The sequence below is a fragment of the Microcaecilia unicolor genome, chromosome 8, assembly GCF_901765095.1.
Source record: "Microcaecilia unicolor chromosome 8, aMicUni1.1, whole genome shotgun sequence".
NCBI lineage: Eukaryota > Metazoa > Chordata > Amphibia > Gymnophiona > Siphonopidae > Microcaecilia > Microcaecilia unicolor.
Genome location: NC_044038.1, coordinates 92,191,147 through 92,217,424, shown reverse-complemented (window position 1 = coordinate 92,217,424; position 26,278 = coordinate 92,191,147). Strand labels below are relative to the sequence as shown.

General features: G+C 48.7%; 1 protein-coding gene across 1 annotated transcript in view; it reads right to left on the bottom strand.

Moving 5' to 3' along the window:
- KMT2B (lysine methyltransferase 2B) overlaps positions 1-26,278 on the bottom strand; it is an 880,409-nt gene that overhangs the window by 428,486 nt on the left and 425,645 nt on the right. The window contains 3 exon segments of the mRNA XM_030212457.1: positions 46-230; positions 334-447; positions 601-718. Coding sequence (XP_030068317.1) covers positions 46-230; positions 334-447; positions 601-718 — 417 coding nt within the window.

The following is a 26,278-nucleotide window of genomic DNA, read 5'->3' as shown; positions in this document are numbered from 1 at the left end:
CCCCTACAGCATGTTGGCTCATGTTTGTGCATTAGCAAGACATACTTTGGGGCACTGCAGCATACTGGCTGTAAGTCCGGATGTCAGGAGACCACGAAGAACCTGCTTTAGACCCTCCTTGAGTTCTGACTGTAGGACGTCCTTCCATTCCGCCTGTTCACTTCCCCTACAGGGTTTGCACTTGTACACCACGCTCTCTGGGAGATTTGAGAGGATCTCATAGCCTTCATCTATAGAGAAGTGAATACAACTAGTAAAATATCAGCTGCATAAGGCCAGAGTGCCACAGTAAGCCACTAATGTCCCAGAACCAATCCCAGCAGCATCACTGACCTGAAAGACCCTCACACTTTGCATGGACCCAGTGTTCACAACCTGCACACTGTATCATTTTGCTCTCATAGTCATTGTCTTCATAGCAGCAGGTGCAGATGGGGCAGTAGTTACCTGGAAGGGAGTCAGAGAGAAACAGAGTTAGCATATTTTTTACATTGTACCTTGGTACGTCCTTTCTTAAATTCTTCACAAGGTGTAGACTCTTCTAGCAGACAGTTTCAGGCTGCCCAGGACATGTTACAAAGCAGGAGTGATGCTGCTCACCTTTATTATACAGCACAGTACAGTCAGGACACAGATTGTAGTCATGGGACCACTCCACGTCCCAGTTCTTCCCAGGTGGAATGCCACAATTCTTGCAGCGGATGCAGGTGGAGCATATCTATCAGCACAAAGAAACCACAAGATTGTGACCAAAGGAAAACCAAATTACCTGTAGCAGATGCCCTCCATGGACAGCAGGACAAGTCATCACATCTAGGTGACATCTAGAGCCCATGCAGGTAAGCCTCTTCAACTTAAAAGAGCTTTCTGGAAGCTTTTTTGAGGCAACTACTGTATATACTTGACTTCCTTCCTGGTGTGATCAAAGAGGGCCTTCTCATTCAATGAAATAGCCTAGTTCAGGAAATCTAATTTAATTTATGATTTATAGACGGCACTGGTCCCAACAGGAGGTTCTAGGCGGTTTACCATATAAGAACCCACATAAAGGTGAGGAGTAACAACTATAAAAACATACATTCAGTATAGGAAAATAATTTTTTTTAAAAGTCGGGAATGGAAAACCAGTAAAACCTGTCAAATAATATTTTTCAGCTTCTTGCATAATTGCATATAATCTGATTCCAAGCGGATATTTTCACGCCAAGTAACAACTGCCTGGAAGGAAAACATGGTGCTAAGCTGACGTTTAACTCTATACTCTTGAGTATCAGAAATTTCAGTAACAGACTATATTGAACTCGAATTGAATCAGCAATTCTGATGCATTGCCATACAACACCTGAAAAAAACAAGACAATTAATCTTAAAAGTAATTTGTGCATGTGGAGGAGTGGCCTAGTGGTTAGGGTGGTGGACTCTGGTCCTGGGGAAATGAGTTCGATTACCACTTCAGGCACAGGCAGCTCCTTGTGACTCTGGGCAAGTCACTTAACCCTTCATTGCCCCAGGTACAAATAAGTACCTGTATATGTAAGCCGCATTGAGCCTGCCATGAGTGGGAAAGCGCTGGGTACAAATGTAACAAAAAAAAAAAAACCACACACAAAGCCAATAACTCTTTAAAGTAAGCTGAAACACAATCATAAGTTCTTAATCGAAAAATCAACCACACTGCTGTGTTCTGTATTAGTTGTAATTTATGTAGTAGCTTACTGCTGAAACCAGAATATAGAGAGAGTTCTAATAGTCCAGATTAGATAACACTAGCATCTAGACCCCTGATGGCGAACCTATGACACGCGTGTCAGCACTGACACGCGTAGCCATTTTCGATGACACGCGGCACCGCCGCAGTGTGGTCCGCCCTACCTCCTCGCTCCCGGAAACTAACCTTAAAGCCTCCTTTCACGTCGCAGCAAGCAGCAGCAAGGCAGGCCACTCCTTCCTTCCGTGTCCTGACCTCGCCTGACGTAACGTCTGCGAGGGCGGAGCACAGAAGGAAGGAGGAGAGGTCTGCCCTGCTGCTGCTTGCTGCAACGTGAAAGGAGGCTTTAAGGTTAGTTCCGGGCCCGGTAGCGGGTGGAGGGGGGGCCCGGCGACCTCGGGTGGGCAGCGATCTCGGGTAGGGGGGGCCCGGGGGCGGTCCTAGTAGCAGTGATTTTTCTTGAAGTGACACACCACCCGAGTTATGCTCGGTTTTTTGGTGAATTTTGACACACCAAGCTCAAAAGGTTGCCCATCACTGATCTAGACCAAGAGAATAAAATGGAAGTTATGGAAATAGGATCTATTCAAACTTAGTTGTCACATGCGAAAAAAAGATCTTTTCCAAATCTGATTAATTTGGGCTTCAAAAGTTAAGGAACAATCCAAGATAATGCCCAAAACTCTGGACTCTCTTTCCACTTTCAAGGTGTTCCCATCAATCAGTATAATTGAGGAAGGAATATTCTGCAGAGAATTAGCAAACCACAAGACCTTTGTTTTAGTCTGATTCAATTTCAGCATGTTTTGAGTAGCCCATTTCTGAACCTTGTTCATAGAACATGATATTCTGTCAGATGTGTCTCTCAAGGTGGTACATGCAGGAACTAACATTAAAATGTCGTCAGCATAAGAAAACAAGTGTTCCCTATCACCCAAAGCAATATGACATAGAGAGCTCATAACAAGATTGAACAACTTGGGTGACAAAGTGATCCCTGAGGGACCCCACAAGTTGACAACCAACTATTTGATATTCAACACACTTCCAAACATATGAAACCTATTGGCCTACGGAGATCACCTGCTATAGGTGACTTGTTTTCTCTGAGGACAAACAGGATAACAAGCCTTAACTACAGGCTGCCTTCAACAGAATAATAGGAGAGTTCTGAGATAAGAGGACATTTCTCTGGTAAGCAGTGGCGTAGGAAGGGGGGGGGGGCGGTCCACCCCGGGTGCACGCCGCTGGGGGGTGTCAGCTCCGCGCTGGTGCACTGCCCTCTCTGCCCCGGAACAGGTTACTTCCTGTTCCGGGACAGAGAGAGCAGTGAACCAGCGCGGAGCAGACACACCCCAGCAACGTGCAGTCGGGGCGGATCGGTCCTCCCGCCTGTCCCTCGCCGCAGGTATGCGCTCCGGGGGGGGGAGGGGGTGCGCTCCGGGGGGGGGGGGGGGGGAGGGTGCGCTCCAGCGGGAGGAGGGTGCGCCGTGCTGCACCCAGGGAGGGGGGTGCGCAGCGGCGACCCGCCCCGGGTGTCAACTCCCCTCGCTACGGATCTGCTGGTAAGTGAACGCTACTTTGCTTTGTGCTTTGGGAACTTAAAGATTGGGGTTTAAAGGAGAAATTGTAGGTTAGTGTTAGGCAAAATAAAAATATAAAAAGCACATTTTAACAACTAATCTCCATAGTCGTTTCCACTTAGTTTTAAAAGCCTTGTACCACAGCATTAACAGATAGCAAAGTTATTTACCTGTATAGCAGGTATTCTCCGAAAACAGCAGGCTGATTGTTCTCACATATGGGTGACGTCCGATGGCAGCCCCAGGAACGGAATTCTTCCTAGCAATAAAGTCTGCAGAGCCCTCACGCATGCGCGCGACCGTCTTCCCGCCCGAAGCGCGAACGTGCCTCAGTCAAATTACAAGCAAAGACAAGGGAAGAGACAACTCCAAAGGGGAGGTGGGCAGGTTGGTGAGAACAATCAGCCTGCTGTCCTTGGAGAACACCTGCTACAGGTAAGTAACTTTGCTTTCTCCGAGGACAAGCAGGCTGCTTGTTCTCACATATGGGTATCCCTAGCCACCAGGCTCACTCAAAACAACAAACAGGGTAAATTGGGCCTCGCAACGGCGAGGACATAACAGAGATTGACCTAAAAAATAACAACTAACTGAGAGTGCAGCCTGGAACAGAACAAAAATGGGCCTAGGGGGGTGGCGTTGGATTCTAGACCCCAAACAGATTCTGCAGCACCGACTGCCCGAACCGACTGTCGCGTCGGGTATCCTGCTGAAGGCAGTAATGGGATGTGAATGTGTGGACAGATGACCACGTCGCAGCCTTGCAAATCTCTTCTATAGTGGCTGACTTCAAGTGGGCCACTGACGCTGCCATGGCTCTAACACTATGAGCCGAGACATGACCCTCCACAGTCAGCCCAGCTTGGGCATAAGTGAAGGAAATGCAATCTGCTAGTCAATTTGAAATGGTGCGTTTCCCGACAGCCACTCCCCTTCTATTGGGATCAAAAGAAACAAACATTTGGGCGGACTGTCTGAATGGGCTTGTCTGCTCCAGATAAAAGGCCAATGCTCGCTTGCAGTCCAATGTGTGCAACTGACGTTCAGCAGGGCGGGTATGAGGACGGGGAAAAAATGTTGGCAAGACAATTGACTGGTTCAGATGGAACTCCGACACCACCTTGGGCAAGAACTTAGGGTGAGTGCGGAGGACTACTCTGTTATGATGAAATTTAGTATATGGAGCATGGGCTACCAAGGCTTGGAGCTCACTGTGTAGGACAAGAGCGAGGGTCTAGGGCCTTGCTGTCACAACAGATGACAAACCTCCTCCATTTAAAAGAGTAACTCTTTTTAATGGAATCTTTCCTGGAAGCAAGCAGGACCCGGGAGACCCCCTCCAACAGACCCAAGGAGGCAAAGTCTACGCTCTCAACATCCAGGCCGTGAGAGCCAGGGACTGGAGGTTGGGCTGCAGAAGCGCCCCCTCGTTCTGAGAGATGACGGTTGGAAAACACTCCAATCTCCAGGGTTCTTCGGAGGACAACTCCAGAAGAAGAGGGAACCAGATCTGGCGCAGCCAGAAGGGGGCGATCAGAATCATGGTTTCACGATCCTGCTTGAGTTTCAGCAAAGTCTTCCCCACCAAAGGTATGGGAGGATACACATACAGGAGGCCCTTCCCCCAATAAAGGAGAAAGGCATGTGACGCTAGTCTGCCGTGGGCCTGAAGTCTGGAACAGAACTGAGGGACCTTGTGATTGGTCTGAGTAGCAAAGAGATCGAGCAAGGGGGTGCCCCACGCTTGGAAGATCTGACGTACCACTCTCGAGTTAAGAGACCACTCGTGAGGTTGCATGATCCTGCTCAACCTGTCGGACAGACTGTTGTTTACGCCTGCCAGATACCTGGCTTGGAGAAACATGCCATACCGGCAAGTCCAAAGCCACATCTGGACGGCTTCCTGACATAGGGGGCGAGATCCGGTGCCCCCCTGCTTGTTGATGTAATACATCGCAACCTGATTTTCTGTCCGAATTTGGAAAACTTGAAAGGACAGCTGATCTCTGAAAGCCTTGAGCGCATTCCAGACTGCTCTCAACTCCAGGAGGTTGATCTGCAGACCTGATTCCTGGAGGAACCACAGTCCTTGAGTGTGAAGCCCATCGACATGAGCTCCCCACCCGAGGAGAGACGCATCCGTTGTCAGCACTTTTTGTGGCTGAGGAATTTGAAAGGGACGTCCCAAGATCAAATTGGATCGAATTGTCCACCAATGAAGGGATTTGAGAAACCCCGTGGACGGCTGGATCGCATCCTCTAGATCCCCAGCTGCTTGAAACCATTGAGAAGCTAGGGTCCATTGAGCTGATCTTATGTGAAGACGGGCCATGGGAGTCACATGAACTGTGGAGGCCATGTGGCCTAGCAATCTCAACATCTGCCGAGCTGTGATCTGCTGAGACGCTCGGACCCGTGAAACAAGAGACAGAAGGTTGTCTGCCCTCGCCTTGGGAAGGTAGGCATCAGCAGTCTGGGAATCCAGCAGAGCTCCTATGAATTCTAGTCTTTGAACTGGAAGATGGCGGGACTTTGGGTAATTTATCACAAACCCTAGTAGCTCCAGGAGTTGAATAGTCATCTGCATGGACTGTAGAGCTCCTGCCTGCGAGATGTACTTCACCAGCTAATCGTCGAGATAAGGGAACACATGTACTCCCAGTCTGCACAGCGATGCCGCTACCACCGCCAGGCATTTTGTAAACACCTGGGCGCAGAGGAGAGACCAAAGGGTAGCACACAGTACTGGAAATGCCGTGTCCCCAGACGGAATCGAAGATACTGCCGGTGAGCTGGTAGTATCGGAATGTGAGTATAAGCATCCTTTAAGTCCAGAGAGCATAGCCAATCATTTTCCTGAATCATGGGAAGAAGGGTGCCCAGGGAAAGCATCCTGAACTTTTCTCGGACCAGATATTTGTTCAGGGCCCTCAGGGCTAGGATGGGACGCATTCCCCCTGTTTTCTTGTGCACATGAAAGTACCTGGAATAGAACCCCAGCCCTTCCTGCCACGGTGGCACGGGCTCGACCGCACTGGCGCTGAGAAGGGCGGAGAGTTCCTCTGCCAGTACCTGCCTGTGCTGGAAGCTGAAAGACTGAGCTCCCGGAGGGCAATTTGGAGGTTTTGATATCAAAATTGAGGGAGTATCCTTGCCGGACTATTTGAAGAACCCACCGGTCGGAGGTTATGAGGTCACCTTTGGTGAAAAAATTTTAACCACCCCCCAACCAGTAGATCGTCCAGCACAGACACTTTTATGTCAGCTATGATCGCCTGGAGCCAGTCAAAAGCCTGCTCCTTGCTTTTGCTGGGGAGATGCAGGGGCCTGTTGAGGCGCACGCTGTTGACGTGAACGAGCACGCTGGGGCTTAGCATGAGCAGGCTGGCGAGAAGGTGGATTGTACCTACGCCTATTAGAAGCATAGGGAACATTCCTCCTTCCCCCATAAAAACGTCTACCTGATGAGGTAGATGCTGAAGGCGTCCAGTGGGAGAGTTTGTCGAAGGCGGTGTCCCGCTGGTGGAGCAGCTTGACCACTTGTTCGACCTTCTCACCGAAAATGTTATCCCCCCAGCAAGGAGCATCCGCAATCCGCTGCTGGACTCGATTCTCCAGGTCAGAGGCACGCAGCCATGAGAGTCTGCGCATCACTATCCCTTGAGCAGCGACCCTGGACGCAACATCAAAAGTGTCGTAGGCACCCCTGGACAGGAATTTCCTACACGCCTTTCAGCTGCCTGACCACCTCCTGAAAAGGCTTGGCCTGCTCCGATGGGAGCTTCTCAACCAAGTCCGCCAGCTGCCGCACATGTTCCGCAAGTGGATGCTCGTGTAGAGCTGGTAGGACTGAATCTTGGACACGAGCATAGCAGAATGATAGGCCTTCCTCCCAAAAAAGTCTATGGTTCTCGACTCATGCATCGAGGGTGCCAAGGCATAATCCCGAGAACTCCTGGCTTTCTTGAGAGCAGAATCCACAACACCAGAGTCATGAGGCAACTGGGTCTTCATCAACTCTGGGTCCCCATGGATCCTATACTGGGACTCAATCTTTTTGGGAATGTGGGGATTAGATAACAGTTTCGCCCAGTTCATCAGCAATGTCTGTTTAAGGACATTATGCAGAGGAATAGTGGACGATTCCTTAGGTTGCGAAGGATAGTCCAGGACCTCGAACATCTCAGCCCTGGGCTCATCCTCAGTAACCACTGGGAAGGGAATGGCCGTAGACATTTCCCGTACAAAAGAGGAGAAGGACAAGCTCTCAGGAGGAGAAAGCTTCCTCTCTGGTGAAGGAGTGGGATCAGAAGGAAGACCACAAGACTCCTCGTCAGAGAAATATCTGGGGTCTTCCTCTGCTTCCCACGAGTCCTCCCCCTTGGTATTGGACACCAGCTCCCTGACTGCAGTCCGAATCCGAGCCCATCTCAACGCCGAGGCACTACGTCCTCGATGGCGGGGTCGAGAAGAAGACTCCCGCACCAGCGGTGATGAAGCTCCCTCCATCGACGATGCTGGGGAGTCAACTCGGGTGGTCGCCGAAGCAGACACCGCACGCGGCACCGATACAGGCGAAGCCGATACTGCAAGCGGCACCGGCATCGGAGACCTCACCACGGGTGGTGAGCCAGCCGCCGCATCCACCATCGGCACCGGCGGCGCAAGCACCCCCGGTACCGAAGCTGACGATCGCAGCAGCCCTTCCATGATCCCAGGAAGGTTGGCTCGGAGGCGCTCGTCAAGAGCATCTGTTGAGAGAAGCTGAGGGGCCGGTGCAGGAGACAATGCCAGAACCTGCCTGGGATGGGGAGGCGGTACCGGGCTGTCCGGGGAGAAGCGCATCGATACCTCTTGGATAGAGGGGGAGCGGTCCTCTCGGTGTCGATGCTTAGCAGGTGCCAAATACTTCGGCGCTCCGGAGCTCTCACTACCATGGCGGGAAGGCGACTGATGGCGATGCTTCTTCACCTTCGCTGGAAGCACGTCACCGGAAGCCCCCGGTACCAACAAGGAGGATGTGGAATCCACACGCCTCCTCGGGGACGGGTCCGGAAGAGGACGGTCCCGATGGCTCTGTACCGCAGGAGCCCTCGAGGCAGGTGGAGATCCACTCGATGGCTCACTGCTACCAGCATGGGGGGCCCTATGGACAGCCATCACCTGCGCTCCCGACGTAGATGCACTCTCCGATGCTGACATCGATACTGACGTCGAAGAACCGGACGGGGCTCCGAACAGCAGGTTCCACTGAGCCAATCTCGCCGCCTGGGTCCTCTTTTTGAGTTGAAAACACAAAGTGCAGGCGTTGAGACGATGACCAGACCACAGACACTGAAGACACGAAACGTGCGGATCAGTGAGTGAGATCGTCCGGTTGCATCGCGTGCACTCCTTGAAGCCGATGGCAGGCTGCGAGGACATGAGCGGAAAAATCGTGTCGGCAAAATCAAAACTTGCGATGATGCCGAAAAAAGGCACCAAAATCAGGGAAAAACCACCGTACGGGCGGCCAAAAAGGCCGCGCAGGAAAGCGAAAGGAGGCCAAACACTAAGCAGTAAAAGGAAAACTCTTTTTTTAAAAAAATAAAACAAACAAGAAAGAAACTTGACGAGGAAAAAATCCCGAAGAGCAAACAAAGGGACGAACAGTGAAAACAAAGCTGTGAGGGCTCTTTCTGGGGCGCAGAGCAGCGAAAAAACAGCCACTCTGACCGCGGAAAAAAAGAGACTGAAGCACGTTCACGCTTCAGGTGGAAAGATGGTCGCGTGCGCTCGAGGGCTCTGCAAACTTTGTTGCTAGGAAGATTCCGTTCCTGGGGCTGCCGTCGGACGTCACCCATATGTGAGAACAAGCAGCCTGCTTGTCCTCGAAGAAAGAATCTAACAGGCACAGCAGGATCTAGTTTAGTCTTCCCACCCCTAGGACAACTCTTCGTTTATAGTCAGTTATTGTAATTAGGGTAACAAGCAAGGAGTGCTCTTACAGAGTTTTAAATACATTTAATTACCATCTAAGAAGGAAACACTAAATAAATCATACAATATAGAGTACTATATAAACTAAAAGACACTTTTATATTAGGCTAATATCCTTAATACTGTAGCAAGTTTTAAATTATTGAAAAACTCAAAAACACTAAGATGGAGTCAGCAGTCCAGCAGCAAGAGAGGTGCTATCCAGTCTTTTGCATTGAGTGTCACATGTATGATTATCTCCCAGTTGGTGAGATGTCATATATGTGTACCCGATGCAAAGAGCTCCTAGCTCTTAGAGAACGTGCCCATTCTTTTGAGGCTAGGTGGAGATGAGGGAGACAGAGAGGTACATAGAGGAGACCTACAGGGATGTTGTAGAGAAGTCCCACCTCCAGTCTGGAAGCCCTTGTGCTACCTTGGAGGAGGGAGGTCTCCTAGAAGGAGAGCATCACCCTGGTGAAGTAGGAAGTACTCCTGTAGCCAGGACCTGCCCACCAGGGGATGTACTATCCTCTCGCACTGAGGATATGTCTCCAATTGCTGCCCAGGAGGGAAAGGTTAGGACAGCCGTTGTAGTTGGTGATTTGATCATTAGGCATATAGATAGCTGTGTGGCTGGTGGACGTGAGGATCGCCTGGTGACTTGCCTGCCTGGTGCGAAGGTGGCGGACCTCACGCGTCACCTAGATAGGATTCTAGATAATGCTGGGGAGGAGTCGGCTGTCTTGGTACATGTGGGAACCAATGACATAGGAAAATGTGGGAGAGAGGTTCTGGAAGCCAAAATTTAGGCTCTTAGATAGAAAGCTCAAATCCAGATCCTCTAGGGTAGCATTTTCTGAAATGCTACCTGTTGCACGCGCAGGGCCAAAGAGACAGGCAGAGCTCCGGAGTCTCAATGCGTGGATGAGACGATGGTGCAGGGAGGAGGGTTTTAGATTTGTTAGGAACTGGGCAACATTCTGGGGAAGGGGGAGCCTATTCCGAAAGGATGGGCTTCACCTTAACCAGGGTGGGACCCAGTGGCGTAGCCAGACAGCCAATTTTGGGTGGGCCTGAGCCTAAAGTGGGTGGGCACAAAATTATCTCTGCCCCGCCATACCTTCACCTCAAAATATAAATACTTTAGCTATTGAGGATCCTCAAGCTTTGTTAGCGGAAGACTTTCTCCGAAGGCAGCCAGAACTCCCTTTTACCAAGCTTGGCAGGCAGCAGCAATGTCCCTAAGCCACTAATGCCAGCATCAGGCTGCTGGCATCGGATTTAAAAAGGAGATAGAGCAAAAAAGAAATACTGCAGTTGGGCAAACAACTGATTAGGTTAAGAAGTAGCTACAGGGATAAAAACCAACGATCCCTAATTGAACAGCTGCTGGCCACGCAGACTAGTCTTAACTTGTTAATCATCAACAAGCCATTAAATCAGACACATATTATCGATATCAACTATATAAATTTAGGAACAAGCAAGCTAAAATGCTAGCAGGGCTGATTAGAAGGAAAACTGGACCCCAAAAGGTGTAGGCCTTGCAGCATCCCTCGGGACAATTAATACATTCTGATGATAAAATCAGACAGATATTTCTGGAATATTATAAGAAGCTTTATCAGGCAGCAACGGAGGATCAATTGGATCCAGAGATATATCTGTGTAATGTTACACTACCTCAAATAACGGAGGGTCAAATGAGGATGATTAATAGGCCCATTGACATTGATGAACTTACCAGTGCCATCAGAAGAAGTGCTTTACATAAAGCCCCAGGCCCTGATGGATACCGGTCTGAATTTTATAAACTACTAGAAGCGGAAATTGCTCACCCACTTCTGCAGTCCTTTCAGAGGGCGGTAGAACTGGAGAGTTTGCCCGGGACTTTGAAGATGGCAGATATAGTAGTGTTTCCTAAACCAGGGAAAGATCCGGGTAAGCCTGAATCTTATAGGCCAATCTCCTTAATTAACTATGAAGCTAAATTGTTAGCGGGGATCTATGCCAGCAGATTAGCAAGGATATTACCGGATATAATCGCAATTCCCCAGGGAGGATTCATTAAAGGGAAACAAATAGTCAAGAACATTAGAAGGATATTGGCTTCCATAGAGTGGGTGAGAAGGATGAAAGCAGAGGCTCTCCTCATTAGCTTTGACGCCGAGAAGGCGTTTGACAGAGTGGATTGGGCATTCCTGTTCCGGACCCTGGGAGCCTATGGATTTGACGGGACCTTTGTAAAAGTAATAACCATGATTTACAAAGATCCAAGCGCAAGGTTGTATGTCAACGGGGATTTAATTGTTTTGCAATAAAGAACTTGTTTCAGAAGACACCACTTGAGAGAGGACTTTTTTGTATCCACTGTTTGCTTTGCTTCGTTGCTCTTTCGTGGAGAGAACACCTTCTGTGTGTGTTAACGGGGATTATACTACAGCATTTGAGATCAGTAGAGGTAAGAGGCAGGGTTGCCCGCTCTCTCCCTTGTTGTTTGCCGTAGTGTTGGACCCATTGATTCGGACGATATTGGAAGATCCGGAGATCACTGGGGTGCACATGGGGGGGGGGGGGGGGGGAGTTTAAAATTTCAGCTTTTGCCGATGATTTATTAGTACATCTAACACAGACATACCATGCGTGACCGGTGCTGCTGGAAAGGTTTAAAGAATATGGATCCTTTTCGGGATTTAAATTAAACATGCAGAAATCGGAGTGTATGCCTACCAATGGCAAGATACTGGACAGATGGGAAGGGGAATTCCCATTACGATGGACCTTAGGAGAATTTAAATATTTAGGAATAGTTTTAACAGCGGATCCCCAACAATTATATAGAAAGAATGTGGATGTCCTGCTTAGGCATACGAGACAGGCACTAACCCAGTGGCAGACTTTGCCGTTGACTTTAAGTGGTAGGATTAGCATGTACAGTATGGTAATTTTTCCCAGGTGGTTGTACGTGCTTAGACAACTACCTCTGTATCTACAGAACATTGATCTGCGCCAGCTGAGACGTCTGATTTCCCACTTTTGCTGGGGGGGGGGGGGGGGGGGAACAAAAATTAAGCTGGAGCAATTGTTTGGAGGGTTGCGGATGGGAGGGCTAGGGTTGCCTAACATGCGCAGCTATAATTGGGCATGTTTATTGCGCCTCTTGGCGGATTGGGTATTAGGGACTGCAGATTTCACACCCTGGGAATTGGAAAGATACCCGTTTACACCATACCACCCATATTATCTTTTGCATGCCACCAATCAAAGGATACCCCCAGAGTGGAAGAAACATATCTTGTTAATGCCAATGAGACGGGCATGGGATTATCTTAATCAGAGACTGGGGGAAAACCCGAGAAGCACAGATATGCTCCCATTAACTGGGAATGCAGACTTTGAGTCAGGTATAATGACAGATAGATACCACAAATGGGCGCAGGAAGGGGTGGTGGTAGTGGCGGATTTAATTAACAACACAGGAACGTTTAGGACGCAAGAGGAGATAAAACAGATAGTGGGGGACAATAATGTAGACTGGTTTTCCTACCTGCAGGTGAAGATGTATATCTCACGGTTGATCAGGAGTGGTTGTTCAAAAGAGCTGGTTCCAAAACTAGAAACCTTTTTTCTGCCCCCAGGTAGTCAACGGGTGACGGTATCAGAGCTCCACGGAGCAGTGATAAAGTTACTGTCTCCTAAGGACTATGAAGGAGTGGCGCAAAGGTGGACGATTGACACAGGAACGACAATCCGAGATGGTGACATTTTAGAGTATATAAAAGAGATTAAAGATAATGTGCAGAGTGCAAGACATAGAGAGACCCAGTATAGAATAATAACAAGGGCATATTTTACACCTAAGCAGGCCTACTATGCAGGACGTATACCAGAAAGTAAATGTCCTAAATGTGCACACATAGATCTGTCTTTGAAACATATGTTATGGGAATGTGTAAATGTGAGACAGTTCTGGAGTAGTATTCAGAGATATTGTGAACATCTACTGCATAAACAGCTCTCAATGACACCTCAGATATGTCTGCTAGGATATAAAGGCAGTGGGCACACATTACGACGCTTGGAGCGTCAATTTATGTATAAAGCATGATTTATAGGGAAAATGTGTATAATGCAATATTGGATACAGACTGAAGCACCCTTCTTTTGGCACTGGCGTAATAGCTTACATGTCTTTGTCACATGGGAAGCCAAAGAAGCCAGAAGAACCGCAAAGCGGATAAAGGAGTATTGGGCAGTCTACTACTACTACTACTATTTAGCATTTCTATAGCACTACAAGGCGTACGCAGCGCTGTACAAACATAGAAGAAAGACAGTCCCTGCTCAAAGAGCTTACAATCTAATAGACAAAAAATAAATAAAGTAAGCAAATCAAATCAATTAATGTGAACGGGAAGGAAGAGAGGAGGGTAGGTGGAGGCGAGTGGTTACAAGTGGTTACGAGTTAAAAGCAATGTTAAAGAGGTGGGCTTTCAGTCTAGATTTAAAGGTGGCCAAGGATGGGGCAAGACGTAGGGGCTCAGTAAGTTTATTCCAGGCGTAGGGTGCAGCGAGACAGAAGGCGCGAAGTCTGGAGTTGGCAGTAGTGGAGAAGAGAACAGATAAGAAGGATTTATCCATGGAGCGGAGTGCACGGGAAGGGGTGTAGGGAAGGACGAGTGTGGAGAGATACTGGGGAGCAGCAGAGTGAGTACATTTATAGGTTAGTAGAAGAAGTTTGAACAGGATGCGAAAACAGATAGGGAGCCAGTGAAGGGTCTTGAGGATAGGGAGCCAGTGAAGGGTCTTGAGGAGAGGGGTAGTATGAGTAAAGCGACCCTGGCGGAAAATGAGACGGGCAGCAGAGTTTTGAACCGACTGGAGAGGTGACTAAGTAATGTCAGACAAGCACGCTGAAACTTTGGTTTGGATGCAAGGTGAGATATCAGGGGTAGAAAGGTAGATTTGGGAGTCATCAGCATAGAGATGGTAGGAAAAGCCATGGGATGAGATTAATGAGTCAAGGGAAGAAGTGTAGATAGAAAAGAGGAGGGGACCAAGAACAGAACCCTGAGGTACGCCGACAGGCAGAGGGATAGAAGTAGAAGAGGATCCACCAGAATGAACACTAAAGGTGCGGAGGGAGAGGTAGGAAGAGAACCAGGAAAGGACAGAGCCCTGGAATCCAAGTGAGGACAGGGTATCGAGAAGTATGCTGTGATCGACAGTGTCAAAAGCAGCGGAAAGATCAAGAAGAATGAGGATGGAATATTGACCTCTGGATTTAGCCAGTAATAGGTCATTGGAGTCTGGGAACCATATATTCAAAAGCATAATGGCAGAGCCCGCAGTTTACTACTTAATACCATGCAAATGTATAATCAATAATATAGTAGAACGTGCACTGGATTGGAAGGAATAGAGGAGGGAGGGGGGGGTCACAGGAGGGGGGGGATGGGGTCAAGGGAAGGGTGGGCAAGATGAAGGGAATGTTCTAGATGATATTTGTTAGAATGGAACCTAAAAGATATAGATATTCTGTAACGTGTGAATCCTGCGCGCAGAAGGGTATCAGCAACTAAAATGAACCATAAAGGAAAGGAGGGTGGGGGGGGGGGGGAGGAGGGTATTATTCGGGGATAAAAGAGAAAATGATTAGACATTTTGACATAGGATTAATAGTACTCAGTTGTATTAATACTGTTATTGGTTGAAATACTATGAATGTACCTTTTGCATGATGCGTTAATAAAGAGATTTAAACATAAAAGGAGATAGAGCAGCTTTTAAACTAGAAATGGGGGAAAGGCCGACAGTCGCTCAAAAGCGCATTGTTTGGGATAAAGTATCTTGCAAGGATACCTCACAAACAGGGAAGATAGGGTTTCTGGATAGTGAGGTTGCACAACAGACCGTGGTAGGCCAGGTGCCCTTAAATACACTAAAGATCAGACAAAAGATGGCAAATCAATAGTGTCAAGTACTAAGCATCATGCAAATAGGAACAACAAACATACTCTGAAATGTCTATATGCAAATGCTAGGAGTCTAAGAAATAAGATGGGAGAGTTGGAATATATTGCAGTAAATGAAAAATTGGATATAATAGGCATTACTGAGACCTGGTGTCATACCGGGGTACAAAGTATAACGTAGTGATAGGGTGGACCGGACTGGTGGAGGGTTAGCATTGTATATTACTACTACTACTTAACATTTCTAAAGCGCTACTAGGGTTACGCAGCGCTGTACAATTTAACATGGAAGGACAGTCCCTGCTCAAGGAGCTTACAATCTAAAAGACAGGTGTACAATCTAAAGACAAGTGTGCAATCTAAAAGACAAGTGTAGAGTCAATCTGATAGGGCATACTATATTTCTCGAGAGGTTAGGTGCCAAAGGCAGCATTGAAGAGGTGAGTTTTAAGCAGAGATTTGAAGATGGGTAGGGAGGGGGCTTGGTGTAGGGGTTGAGGAAGATTGTTCCAGGCATAGGGTGAGGCAAGGCCTTGACTCAGATAGATTACAAATTCAGCAGGACACAAATCACACATTTGAATCATTGTAGGTTGAAATTCCATGTATCAAAGGGAAAAGGACGGTGATAGGAGTATACTACAGTCCACCTCGCCAGGATGAGCAGGTAGACACAGAAATGATAAAAGAAATCAGAGACGCAAACAAAATGGGCAATGCAATAATTTTTTCAGTATATTAAAAGCAGGAAGCCGGCTAAAGAATCGGTTGGGCCACTGGATGACCGAGGAGTAAAAGGGCGATCAAGGAAGATAAAGACATAGCGGAGAGATTGAATGAATTCTTTGCTTCGGTCTTCACCGAGGAAGATTTGGGTGGGATACCGGTGTCGGAAATGGTATTTCAAGCGGACGAGTCGGAGAAACTTACTGACTTCTCGGTAAATCTGGAGGACGTAATGGGGCAGTTCAGCAAACTGAAGAGTAGCAAATCTCCTGGACCGGATGGTATTCATCCTACAGTACTGATAGAACTGAAAAATGAGCTTGCGGAGCTACTGTTAGTGATATGCAATTTATCCTTAAAATCGAGCATGGTACCGGAAGATTGGAAGGTGACCAATGTAACGCCAATTTTTAAAAAAGGTTCCAGGATTTGGGAGTCTTGGTTTCTGCAGAGAGTAAAGAACTCTATGACCTTAACATACAAAGACTGCTAACAGATACTAGAAATAGCCTACAAACGTGGACAACACTGCCTCTCTCTTTGTTGGGCAGAATAGCCCTATACAACATGGTAATGGCCCCGAGGTGGCTATATGTTCTACAAACAATGCCGTTATACCTGAAGAAGAAGGATGAGAAAAAACTGGATAGAATGATTCAACATTACTTATGGCGGGGCAAAAAAGCTCGCTTGCCGATGAAGGTGTTGTGCGTGCCAGTGGAGTATGGAGGATTAGGACTTTTGAGTGTGCGGTACTTCAATGTGGCCTGTGGAATGAGAAATATAAACGATTGGTTCCGAGGAATAAGTGACTTTTCAGATACTGCTGTGGAACTGAGTTTAACTTTAGGGACTCATTTTAGCAATTACTTACACTCGACTGGGGCACCCGTACCACAGGTCTTGCAACAATCCCTGATTATGAGAACAGCGGCAGCAACCTGGAAATGGGTTAGCAGGATGCATCATTTTTCAACAAAGATCTCGCCATATTTGCCCATTTGTGACAACCTGGCCTTTAGGCCGGGCAGTATGTATGGGACATTCAGGAAATGGAAAAAGCGGGGATTGGAGTACTTACTGCAGGTGCTGACCCGGGAAGGGCACATGAAATCGTTTGAGGCCCTGAAAACAGAATATGGTCTTCTTGAAAGGGAGCGATTCCATTATGAACAGTTAAAGCATTATGTGATGTCTCTGCCCTGGGAACACCTGGCGGAGGATGCTCAGGAGGAACTTGCGTCGGCTTTCTCCCTGGGGGCCCAGCATAAGGTGCCACTTTCCCATCACCACAGGCACATAAAAGACACTATGCCAGAACCGGATTATAAAACTTTATCCCAACAGTGGACAGCAGATTTGGAAACAGAAGTTACACCAGCTTTGGTGCGGTCTCATGTGCTATCAGTCAGAAGAGTGACGTATCAGTCTGCACATTGGGAATTACAGTACAAATTTGCTTTTCGGCTGCATATCCCCCCTAGAAGAGCGTTCTACATGGGTCTGTCGCCCTGGGGGGAATGCCCGAAGTGTGGAGCGGAAGGCGCCAATTTGGGACACATGTTTTGGACATGCAAAAGCATACAGGGATTCTGGAAAGTTATTATAAATTATGTTAATGACATCTGGCATCAACGTTGGAACTATGATCCGGTGCTGTTGTTTGGACAACCCCAATTGCGGCAGCCACTGGTGAAGGGCTTTACAGCGTTTGTGACAAGATCTGTAATAGTTGGCAAACAGACTATTTTAATGGAGTGGCTGACCACTAGAGTACCCTCCCTGCAACAGTGGCGTTCGAAAATGTTGTTGATGATGCGGGTAGAGAGGGTAGAGATTGTTAACTTTGAATCACGGGCAGGGGAAAAATTTCAACAACTGTGGGCGCCCCTGTGGAATACATTAACTCCATCTGCACGAAGTTATTTGTTGAATGTATGAACAGTGTGATATTACTATACGGGAAGGGGAAGGGAGGGGGGGAGTGGGGGGGGGGAAAGGGGAGAAAATGTAAAAACTCCATTTCTGTAACAAAACAGTTCTGTTACTGTGTATTTGGTTTGAATAAATATGATTTAAACATAAAAAAAGGTTCCAGGGGAGATCCGGGAAATTATAGACCGGTGAGTCTGACGTCAGTGCCGGGGAAAATGGTAGAGGCTATTATCAAAAACAAAATTACAGAGCACATCCAAGGACATGGATTACTGAGACCAAGTCAGCACAGCTTTTGTGTGGGGAAATCTTGCCTGACCAATTTACTTCAATTCTTTGAAAGAGTAAACAGACATGTGGACAAAGGGGAGCTGGTTGATATTGTGTATCTGGATTTTCAAAAGGCGTTTGATAAGGTACCTCATGAAAGGTTACAGAGGAAATTGGAGGGTCATGGGATAGGAGGAAAAGTCCTATTGTGGATTAAAAACTGGTTGAAGGATAGAAAACAGAGAGTGGGGTTAAATAGGCAGTATTCACAATGGAGAAGGGTAGTTAGTAGGGTTCCTCAGGGGCCTGTGCTAGGACCGCTGCTTTTTAATATATTTATAAATGATTTAGAGATGGGAGTAACTAGCGAGGCAATTAAATTTGCTGATGACACAAAGTTATTCAAAGTCGTTAACTCGCGACAGGATTGTGAAAAATTACAGAAGGACCTTACGAGACTGGGAGACTGGGCGGCTAAATGGCAGATGATGTTTAATGTGAGCAAGTGCAAGTTGATGCATGTGGGAAAAAAGAACTCGAATTATAGCTACTTCATGCAAGGTTCCACGTTAGGAGTTACGGACCAAGAAAGGGATCTGGGTGTCGTTGTCGATAATACACTGAAACCTTCTGCTCAGTGTGCTGCTGCGGCTCGGAAAGCGAATAGAATGTTGGGTATTATTAGGAAAGGTATGGAAAACAGGTGTGAGGATGTTATAATGCTATTGTATTGATCCATGGTGCGACCACACCTTGAGTATTGTGTTCAATTCTGGTTGCCGCATCTCAAGAAAGATATAGTAGAATTGGAAAAGGTGCAGCGAAGGGCGACTAAAATGATAGCGGGGATGGGACAACTTCCCTATGAAGAAAGACTAAGGAGGCTAGGGCTTTTCAGCTTGGAGAAGAGACGGCTGAGGGGAGACATGATAGAGGTATATAAAATAATGAGTGGAGTGGAACAGGTGGTTGTGAAGCGTCTGTTCACGCTTTCCAAAAATACTAGGTCTAGGGGGCATGCGATGAAACTACAGTGTAGTAAATTTAAAACATATTGGAGAAACGTTTTCTTCACCCAATGCATAATTAAACTCTGGAATTCGTTGCCGGAGAACGTGGTGAAGGCGGTTAGCTTCGCAGAGTTTAAAAATGGGTTAGACTGTTTCCTAAAGGATAAGTCCATAAACCACTACTAAATGGACTTGGGAAAAATCCACAATTCCAGGAATAACATGTATAGAATGTTTGTACGTTTGGGAAGCTTGCCAGGTGCCCTTGGCCTGGATTGGCCGCTGTCGTGGACAGGATGCTGGGCTCGACAGACCCTTGGTCTTTTCCCAGTGTGGCATTACTTATGTACTTATGTACAATGGGCAACCCCCCCAAAATTTGTTTTTGCTGGCAATGAATTTTTCCAGTTTTTTACTTTTATTTTTTTTTTTTTTTACACACACATGAAGACACCCTAGATGTAACACAATGGGCAATGGGCTGATGAAGCTGGATTGTACATCTCAGAGAGATTCTTGAGGACTGAATGACTAAACATTGTTCTGTTGGGAATCCCTTTTCAAACAGTGAAAAGTGAAGGTACAGAATGATGTCCATGTTACAATTCTGTAAATCTCCACATAGCTTGACCTCAAGTGAGATACCAATGCAATCACAGCTCTGAAATTGAGAGCTTTGACATGACCCTCTTAAGGTTAAATCTCATGGGTATTAAGTGAAGGAAAGCAGTGTGCTAGCCAATTAGAAAATATACAGTTGGCAAGGGCAGTCTTAGGTTTATAGGGAACAAAATAAAAAAAAGGCCGGTGGACTTTCTAAGAGCTTTAGATCACAACAAGTAGAAGGCTAAAACATTTTTGCATCCAAAGCATGTTAAGGTACATACACTGTTGTGGGTAAGAAACCCAAGACAAAATGCTGGAAAAAGGATTAAAGGAAAAATCTAATACCACCTTAGAAAGAAGTTTTAAAGACGTACATAGAACCACTGTATTGCTGAAAAACTATGGCCTGTAGCTCATTAACTCAATGTGGTGAAGTGAATGCCACCAAAAATAAGACCTTTCAGGCCAGGCACATCAAGTCACAAAAGTCCAGTGGCTCAAAGGGAGCTTTCATCAGCTGTGTTAGGACAATGTTGAAATAAAGGGGGTAACTTGAAGCTTTAATAGACGCAAGCTCTGCATAAGAAAGCGAAAGATACATACCTGTAGCAGGTATTCTCCGAGGACAGCAGGCTGATTGTTCTCACGACTGGGTGACGTCCACGGCAGCCCCCTCCAAACGGAAGAGTTTCACAGCAAACTCAAAGAAGTCTCGCAGGAGGTCCCGCGCGTGGGGCACGCCCACCGCGCATGCGCGCCCGTCTTCCCACCTGTGCGCAGCCGTCTTCCCGCCCGTGCGCGGCCGCTCCCGCTCAGTTAAATAAAATAGCAAAGAAAAGAAAATAACTCCAAAGGGGAGGAGGGAGGGTTGGTGAGAACAATCAGCCTGCAGTCCTCAGAGAATACCTGCTACAGGTATCTTTCGCTTTCTCCGAGGACAAGCAGGCTGCTTGTTCTCACGATTGGGGTATCCCTAGCTCCCAGGCTCCATCAAAACATCAAAAAGGGTCAATTGGGCCTCGCAACGGCGAGGACATAACAAAAATTGACCTACGAAGAACAACTAACTGAAAGTGCAGCCTGAAACAGAAGAAAAATGGGCCTAGGGGGGTGGAGTTCGATTCTAAACCCGGAACAGATTCTGCAGCACCGACTGCCCGAACCAACTGTCGCGTCGGGTATCCTGCTGGAGGCAGTAATGAGATGTGAATGTGTGGACTGATGACCACGTCGCAGCCTTGCAAATCTCTTCAATAGTGGCTGACTTCAAGTGGGCCACTGACGCCGCCATAGCTCTGACACTGTGAGCCGTGACATGACCCTCCACAGCCTGGGCATAAGTGAAGGAAATGCAATCTGCTAGCCAATTGGAGATGGTGCGTTTCCCACAGCAACCCCCTTCCTATTGGGGTCAAAAGAAACAAACATTTGGGCGGACTGTCTGTGGGGGCTTGTCCACTCCAGGTAGAAGGCCAATGCTCTCTTGCAGTCCAATGTGTGCAACTGATGTTCAGCAGGGCGGGTATGAGGACGGGGAAAGAATGTTGGCAAGACAATTGACTGGTTCAGATGGAACTCCGACACCAACTTCGGCAGAAACATAGGGTGAGTGCGGAGGACTACTCTGTTATGATGGAATTTGGTATAGGGAGCATGGGCTACCAATGCTTGAAGCTCACTGACCCTACGAGCTGAAGTAACAGCCACCAAGAAAATGACCTTCCAGGTCAAGTACTTCAGATGGCAAGAATGCAGTGGCTCAAAAGGAGGTTTCATCAGCTGGGTGAGGACGACGTTGAGATCCCATGACACTGTAGGAGGCTTGACAGGGGGCTTTGACAAAAGCAAACCTCTCATGAATCGAACGACCAAAGGCTGTCCAGAGATAGGCTTACCCTCTACACAGAAATGGTAAGCACTAATCGCACTAAGATGGTTCCTTACTGAGTTGGTTTTGAGACCAGACTCCGATAAGTGTAGAAGGTATTCAAGCAGGGTCTGTGTAGGACAAGAGCGAGGATCTAAGGCCTAGCTGTCACACTAGACGGCAAACTTCCTCCACTTGAAAAAGTAACTCTTCTTAGTGGAATCTTTCCTGGAAGCAAGCAAGACTCGGGAGACACCTTCAGAGAGACTCAAGGAAGCGAAATCTACGCCTTCAACATCCAGGCCATGAGGGCAGAGACTGGAGGTTGGGATGCAGAAGTGCCCCCTTGTTCTGAGTGATGAGGGTTGGAAAACACTCCAATCTCCACGGTTCTTTGGAAGACAACTCCAAAAGAAGAGGGAACCAGATCTGACGGGGCCAAAAGGGCGCGATCAGAATCATGGCGCCATGGTCTTGCTTGAGTTTCAGCAAAGTCTTCCCCATCAAAGGTATGGGAGGATACGCGTACAGAAGGCCGGTCCCCCAATGCAGGAGGAAGGCATCCAACGCTAGCTTGTCGTGGGCCTGTAGCCTGGAACAGAATTGAGGCAGCTTGTGGTTGGTCTGCGTGGCGAAAAGATCCACCGAGGGGGTGCCCTACTCCCGGAAGATCTTGCATTACACACTCGAATTGAGCGACCACTTGTGAGGTTGCATAAGTCTGCTCAACCTGTCGGCCAGACTGTTGTTTACGCCAGCCAGGTATGTGGCCTGGAGGAGCATGCCATGCCGGCTAGCCCAGTGCCACATCCCAACAGCTTCCTGACACAAGGGGCGAGATCCGGTGCCCCCCTGCTTGTTGATGTAATACATCGCAACCTGATTGTCTGTCCGAATTTGGAAAACTTGAAAGGACAGCTGATCTCTGAAAGCCTTGAGCGCATTCCAGACCGCTCTCAACTCTAGGAGGTTGATCTGCAGACCTGATTCCTGGAGGGACCACAGTCCTTGAGTGTGAAGCCCATCGACATGGGCTCCCCACCCCAGGAGAGATGCATCCGTTGTTAGCACTTTTTTGCGGCTGAGGAATTTGGAAAGGACGTCCCAACGTCAAATTGGACCGAATTGTCCACCAGTGAAGGGAATTGCGGAAACTGGCGGGTAGTCAGATTGCATCCTCTAGATTCCCTGCAGCCTGATACCACTGGGAAGCTAGGGTCCATTGAGCTGATCTTATGTGAAGACGAGCCATGGGAGTCATATGAACTGAAGAGGCCATATGGCCCAGGAGTCTCAACATCTGCCGAGCTGTGATCTGCTGGGACACTCTTGCCTGAGAGGTGAGGGACAGAAGATTCTGCGCTCTCGCCTTGGGGAGATAGGCATGAACTGTCTGTGAATTCAGCACAGCTCCAATGAATTTGAGTGACTGGACTGGGCGGAGATGGGACTTTGAGTAAATTTATCACAAACCCCAGTAGGTCCAGAAGTTGAATAGTCACCTGCATGGACTGAAGAGCTCCTGCCTCCGAGTTGCTCTTCACCAGCCAATCGTCGAGATAAGGGAACACATGCACCCCCAGCTTGCGTAGCGACACCGCAACCACCACCAGGCATTTTGTGAACACCCGTGGCGCGGAGGCGAGCCCAGAGGGCAGCACACAATACTGGAAATGCTGTGTTCCCAGACGGAATCGCAGATACTGTCTGTGAGCTGGCAGTATAGGGATGTGAGAATAAGCATCCTTTAAATCCAGGGAGCATAGCCAGTCGTTTTTCTGAATCAGGGGAAGAAGGGTGCTCAGAAAAGCATCCTGAACTTTTCTCGAACTAGATATTTGTTCAGGCCCCTCAGGTCTACGATGGGACGCATCCCCCCTGTTTTCTTTTCCATAAGCAAGTACCTGGAATAGAATCCCAGCTCCTCTTGCCCGCGTGGCACGGGCTCAACTGCATTGGCAAAGAAGGGCGGAGAGTTCATCGGCAAGTATCTGCCTGTGGTGGGAGCTGAAAGACTGAGCTCCCGGTGGATAATTTGGCGGAATGAAGATCAAATTGAGGGCGTACCCGCACAGCACTATTTGGAGAACCCACTGGTCAGAGGTTACGAGAGGTCACCTTTGGTGAAAAAATTTTAACGTCCCCCAACCGGTAGATCGTCCGGAACGGGCACTTTTATGGCGGCTATGCTCTCCTGGACCCAGTCAAAAGCCCGTCCTTTGCTTTTGCTGGGGCCTGCTTGGTCGCACGCTGTTGACGCGAACGAGCGTGCTGGGGCTGAGCCTGGGAAGGCTGACGGGAAGGAGGATTGTACCTACGCTTAGGATAAGCGTAAGAAGCAGTGTTCTTTCCCCTGAAAATTCGTCTACCTGAAGAGGTAGATGCTGAAGGCGCCCAGTGGGAGAGGTTGTCGAGGGCAGTTTCCCGCTGGTGAAGCTGTTCGACCAACTGCTCGGCTTTCTCACCAAAGATATTATCTCCCCGGCAAGGAACATCCGCCAGCTGCTGCTGGGTCCGATTGTCCAGGTCAGAGGCGCGCAGCCATGAGAGTCTACGCATCACTATACCTTGGGCAGCGGATCTGGATGCAACTTCACAAGTGTCATAAATACCCATGGACAAGAATTTGCGACACGCCTTCAGCTGCCTGACCACCTCCTGAAAAGGCCTGGACTGCTCCGGAGGAAGCTTGTCAACCAGGTCCGCCAGTTGCCGCACATTGTTCCACATGTGGATGCTTGTGTAGAGCTGGTAAAACTGGATCTTGGTCACGAGCATGGAGGAATGATAGGCCTTCCTCCCAAAAGAGTCCAGAGTGCGAGACTCGCGCCCCGGGGGCGCCGAGGCGGTATCCCTCGAACTCTTGGCTCTCTTGAGAGCAGAATCCACCACCGCAGAATCATGTGGCAACTGAGTCCTCATCAACTCCGGGTCATTGTGGATCCTATACTGGGACTCGGCTTTCTTCTGGATGGTGGGGTTAGATAAGGGCTTCAGCCAGTTCCGAAGCAGTGTCTCCTTTAGGACATTGTGCAACGGTACCGTGAAAGACTCTTCAGGTGGTGATGGATAGTCGAGGACCTCGAGCATCTCAGTCCTCGGCTCAACCATAGTAACCAAGGGGAAGGGAATGCTCACAGACATAGCCCTAACAAAGGAGGTAAAGGAAAGGCTCTATGGTGGCGAAAGCTTCCTTTCCGGCGAAGGAGTGGGGTCGGAGGGAAGACCACAGGACTCCTCGGAAGAGAAATACCTAGGGTCCTCCTCCTCCCCCCTCGAGGCCTCCTCCTCGGTGTCGGACACGAGCTCCCTGACTTCAGTCCGAAAACGGGCCCGTCTCGACTGCGAAGAACCAAGTCCTCGATGATGACGCCAAGAGGTGGACTCCCGCGCCAGCGGGGACGAAGCTCCCTCCATCGACGTCAACGGAGAGTCCACCTGAGTGGCGGTCGAGACCGATGCCGCAAGCAGTACTGGTGTGGCGACCGCATCACAGGGCCAGAGCCAGCCTGCGCTTCTATCTACGGTGCCGAGGGTGCAAGCACCCCCGGCACCAGGAGAGACTGGCGTAGCAGCCCTTCCAGGATATCTGGAAGAATGGACCGGAGGCGCTCGTCCAGAGTCTCTGTCGGGAAAGGCTGGGGGGCCGGTGCAGGAGTCGGAGATAGAATTTGCACGGGGCCAGAAGGCGGTACAGGACTGTCCGACGACCGACAGCTCCTGGATGGAGGGGGAGCGGTCCTCCCGGCATCGAAGCTTCTCGGGGGCCGAATCCCTCGACGCCCTGGAGCTCCCGGTACCGTGAGAAGGGGGCGACCGATGACTATGCTTCTTAGCTTGTTTCTTTTGATGCACGTCATCGGCTCGACGAGGAGGACATGGAAGCCACACGCCTCCTCGGGGTCGGGTCCAAATAGGGTCGGTCCCGATGGGCTTGCACAGCAGGAACTGTCGAGGCAGGTGGAGGCCCACTTGACTGCTCACTGCTCCCAGCGAGAGGTGGTCGTCGGGCCTGTGGTACCTGCTCTCCTGAGGTCGATGCCATATCCGGTGCCGAAGTCGACGCCACCGGTGCCGATGCTGTTGAAGTCGAAGAGCCGGGCCAAGCTCCAAAAAGACGATCCCGCTGAGCTTGTCTCATCAGCTATGTCCGCTTTTTTAAGCTAAGACACAACTTGCACACTTTGAGGTTATGCTGAGGCCCAAGGCACTGAAGGCACCAAGCATGGGTGTTGGAAAGTGAGATTGCCCGGCCGCACCGACCATACTTCTTGAAGCCGCTGGGAATCCTCAATGTCATCGACGGAAAAATCACAGATGCGCAGCCAAAAGGGCTGCGACGGTGGCGAAAGGAAACTTAAGGCGGCCAAAAACTAAAAACTATAGGGAAAAACAAGTTTGTTTTTTTAAAAACTTTTAGAAAAAGACGAAAAAGAAAGCGTGGACGGCACCACTAAACAAAGAAAAAGCGAACGAATCGCCAGACGGTTTCCAAGGGCTGAGAGGAGAGGGACGCAACGCAGTCTCTTTCCACCGCGCAAAACGAAGAACTGAGCGGGAGCAGTCGCGCACGGGCGGGAACACACAAGACTTTTTTGAGTTTGCTGTGAAACTCTTCCGGTTGGAGGGGGCTGCCA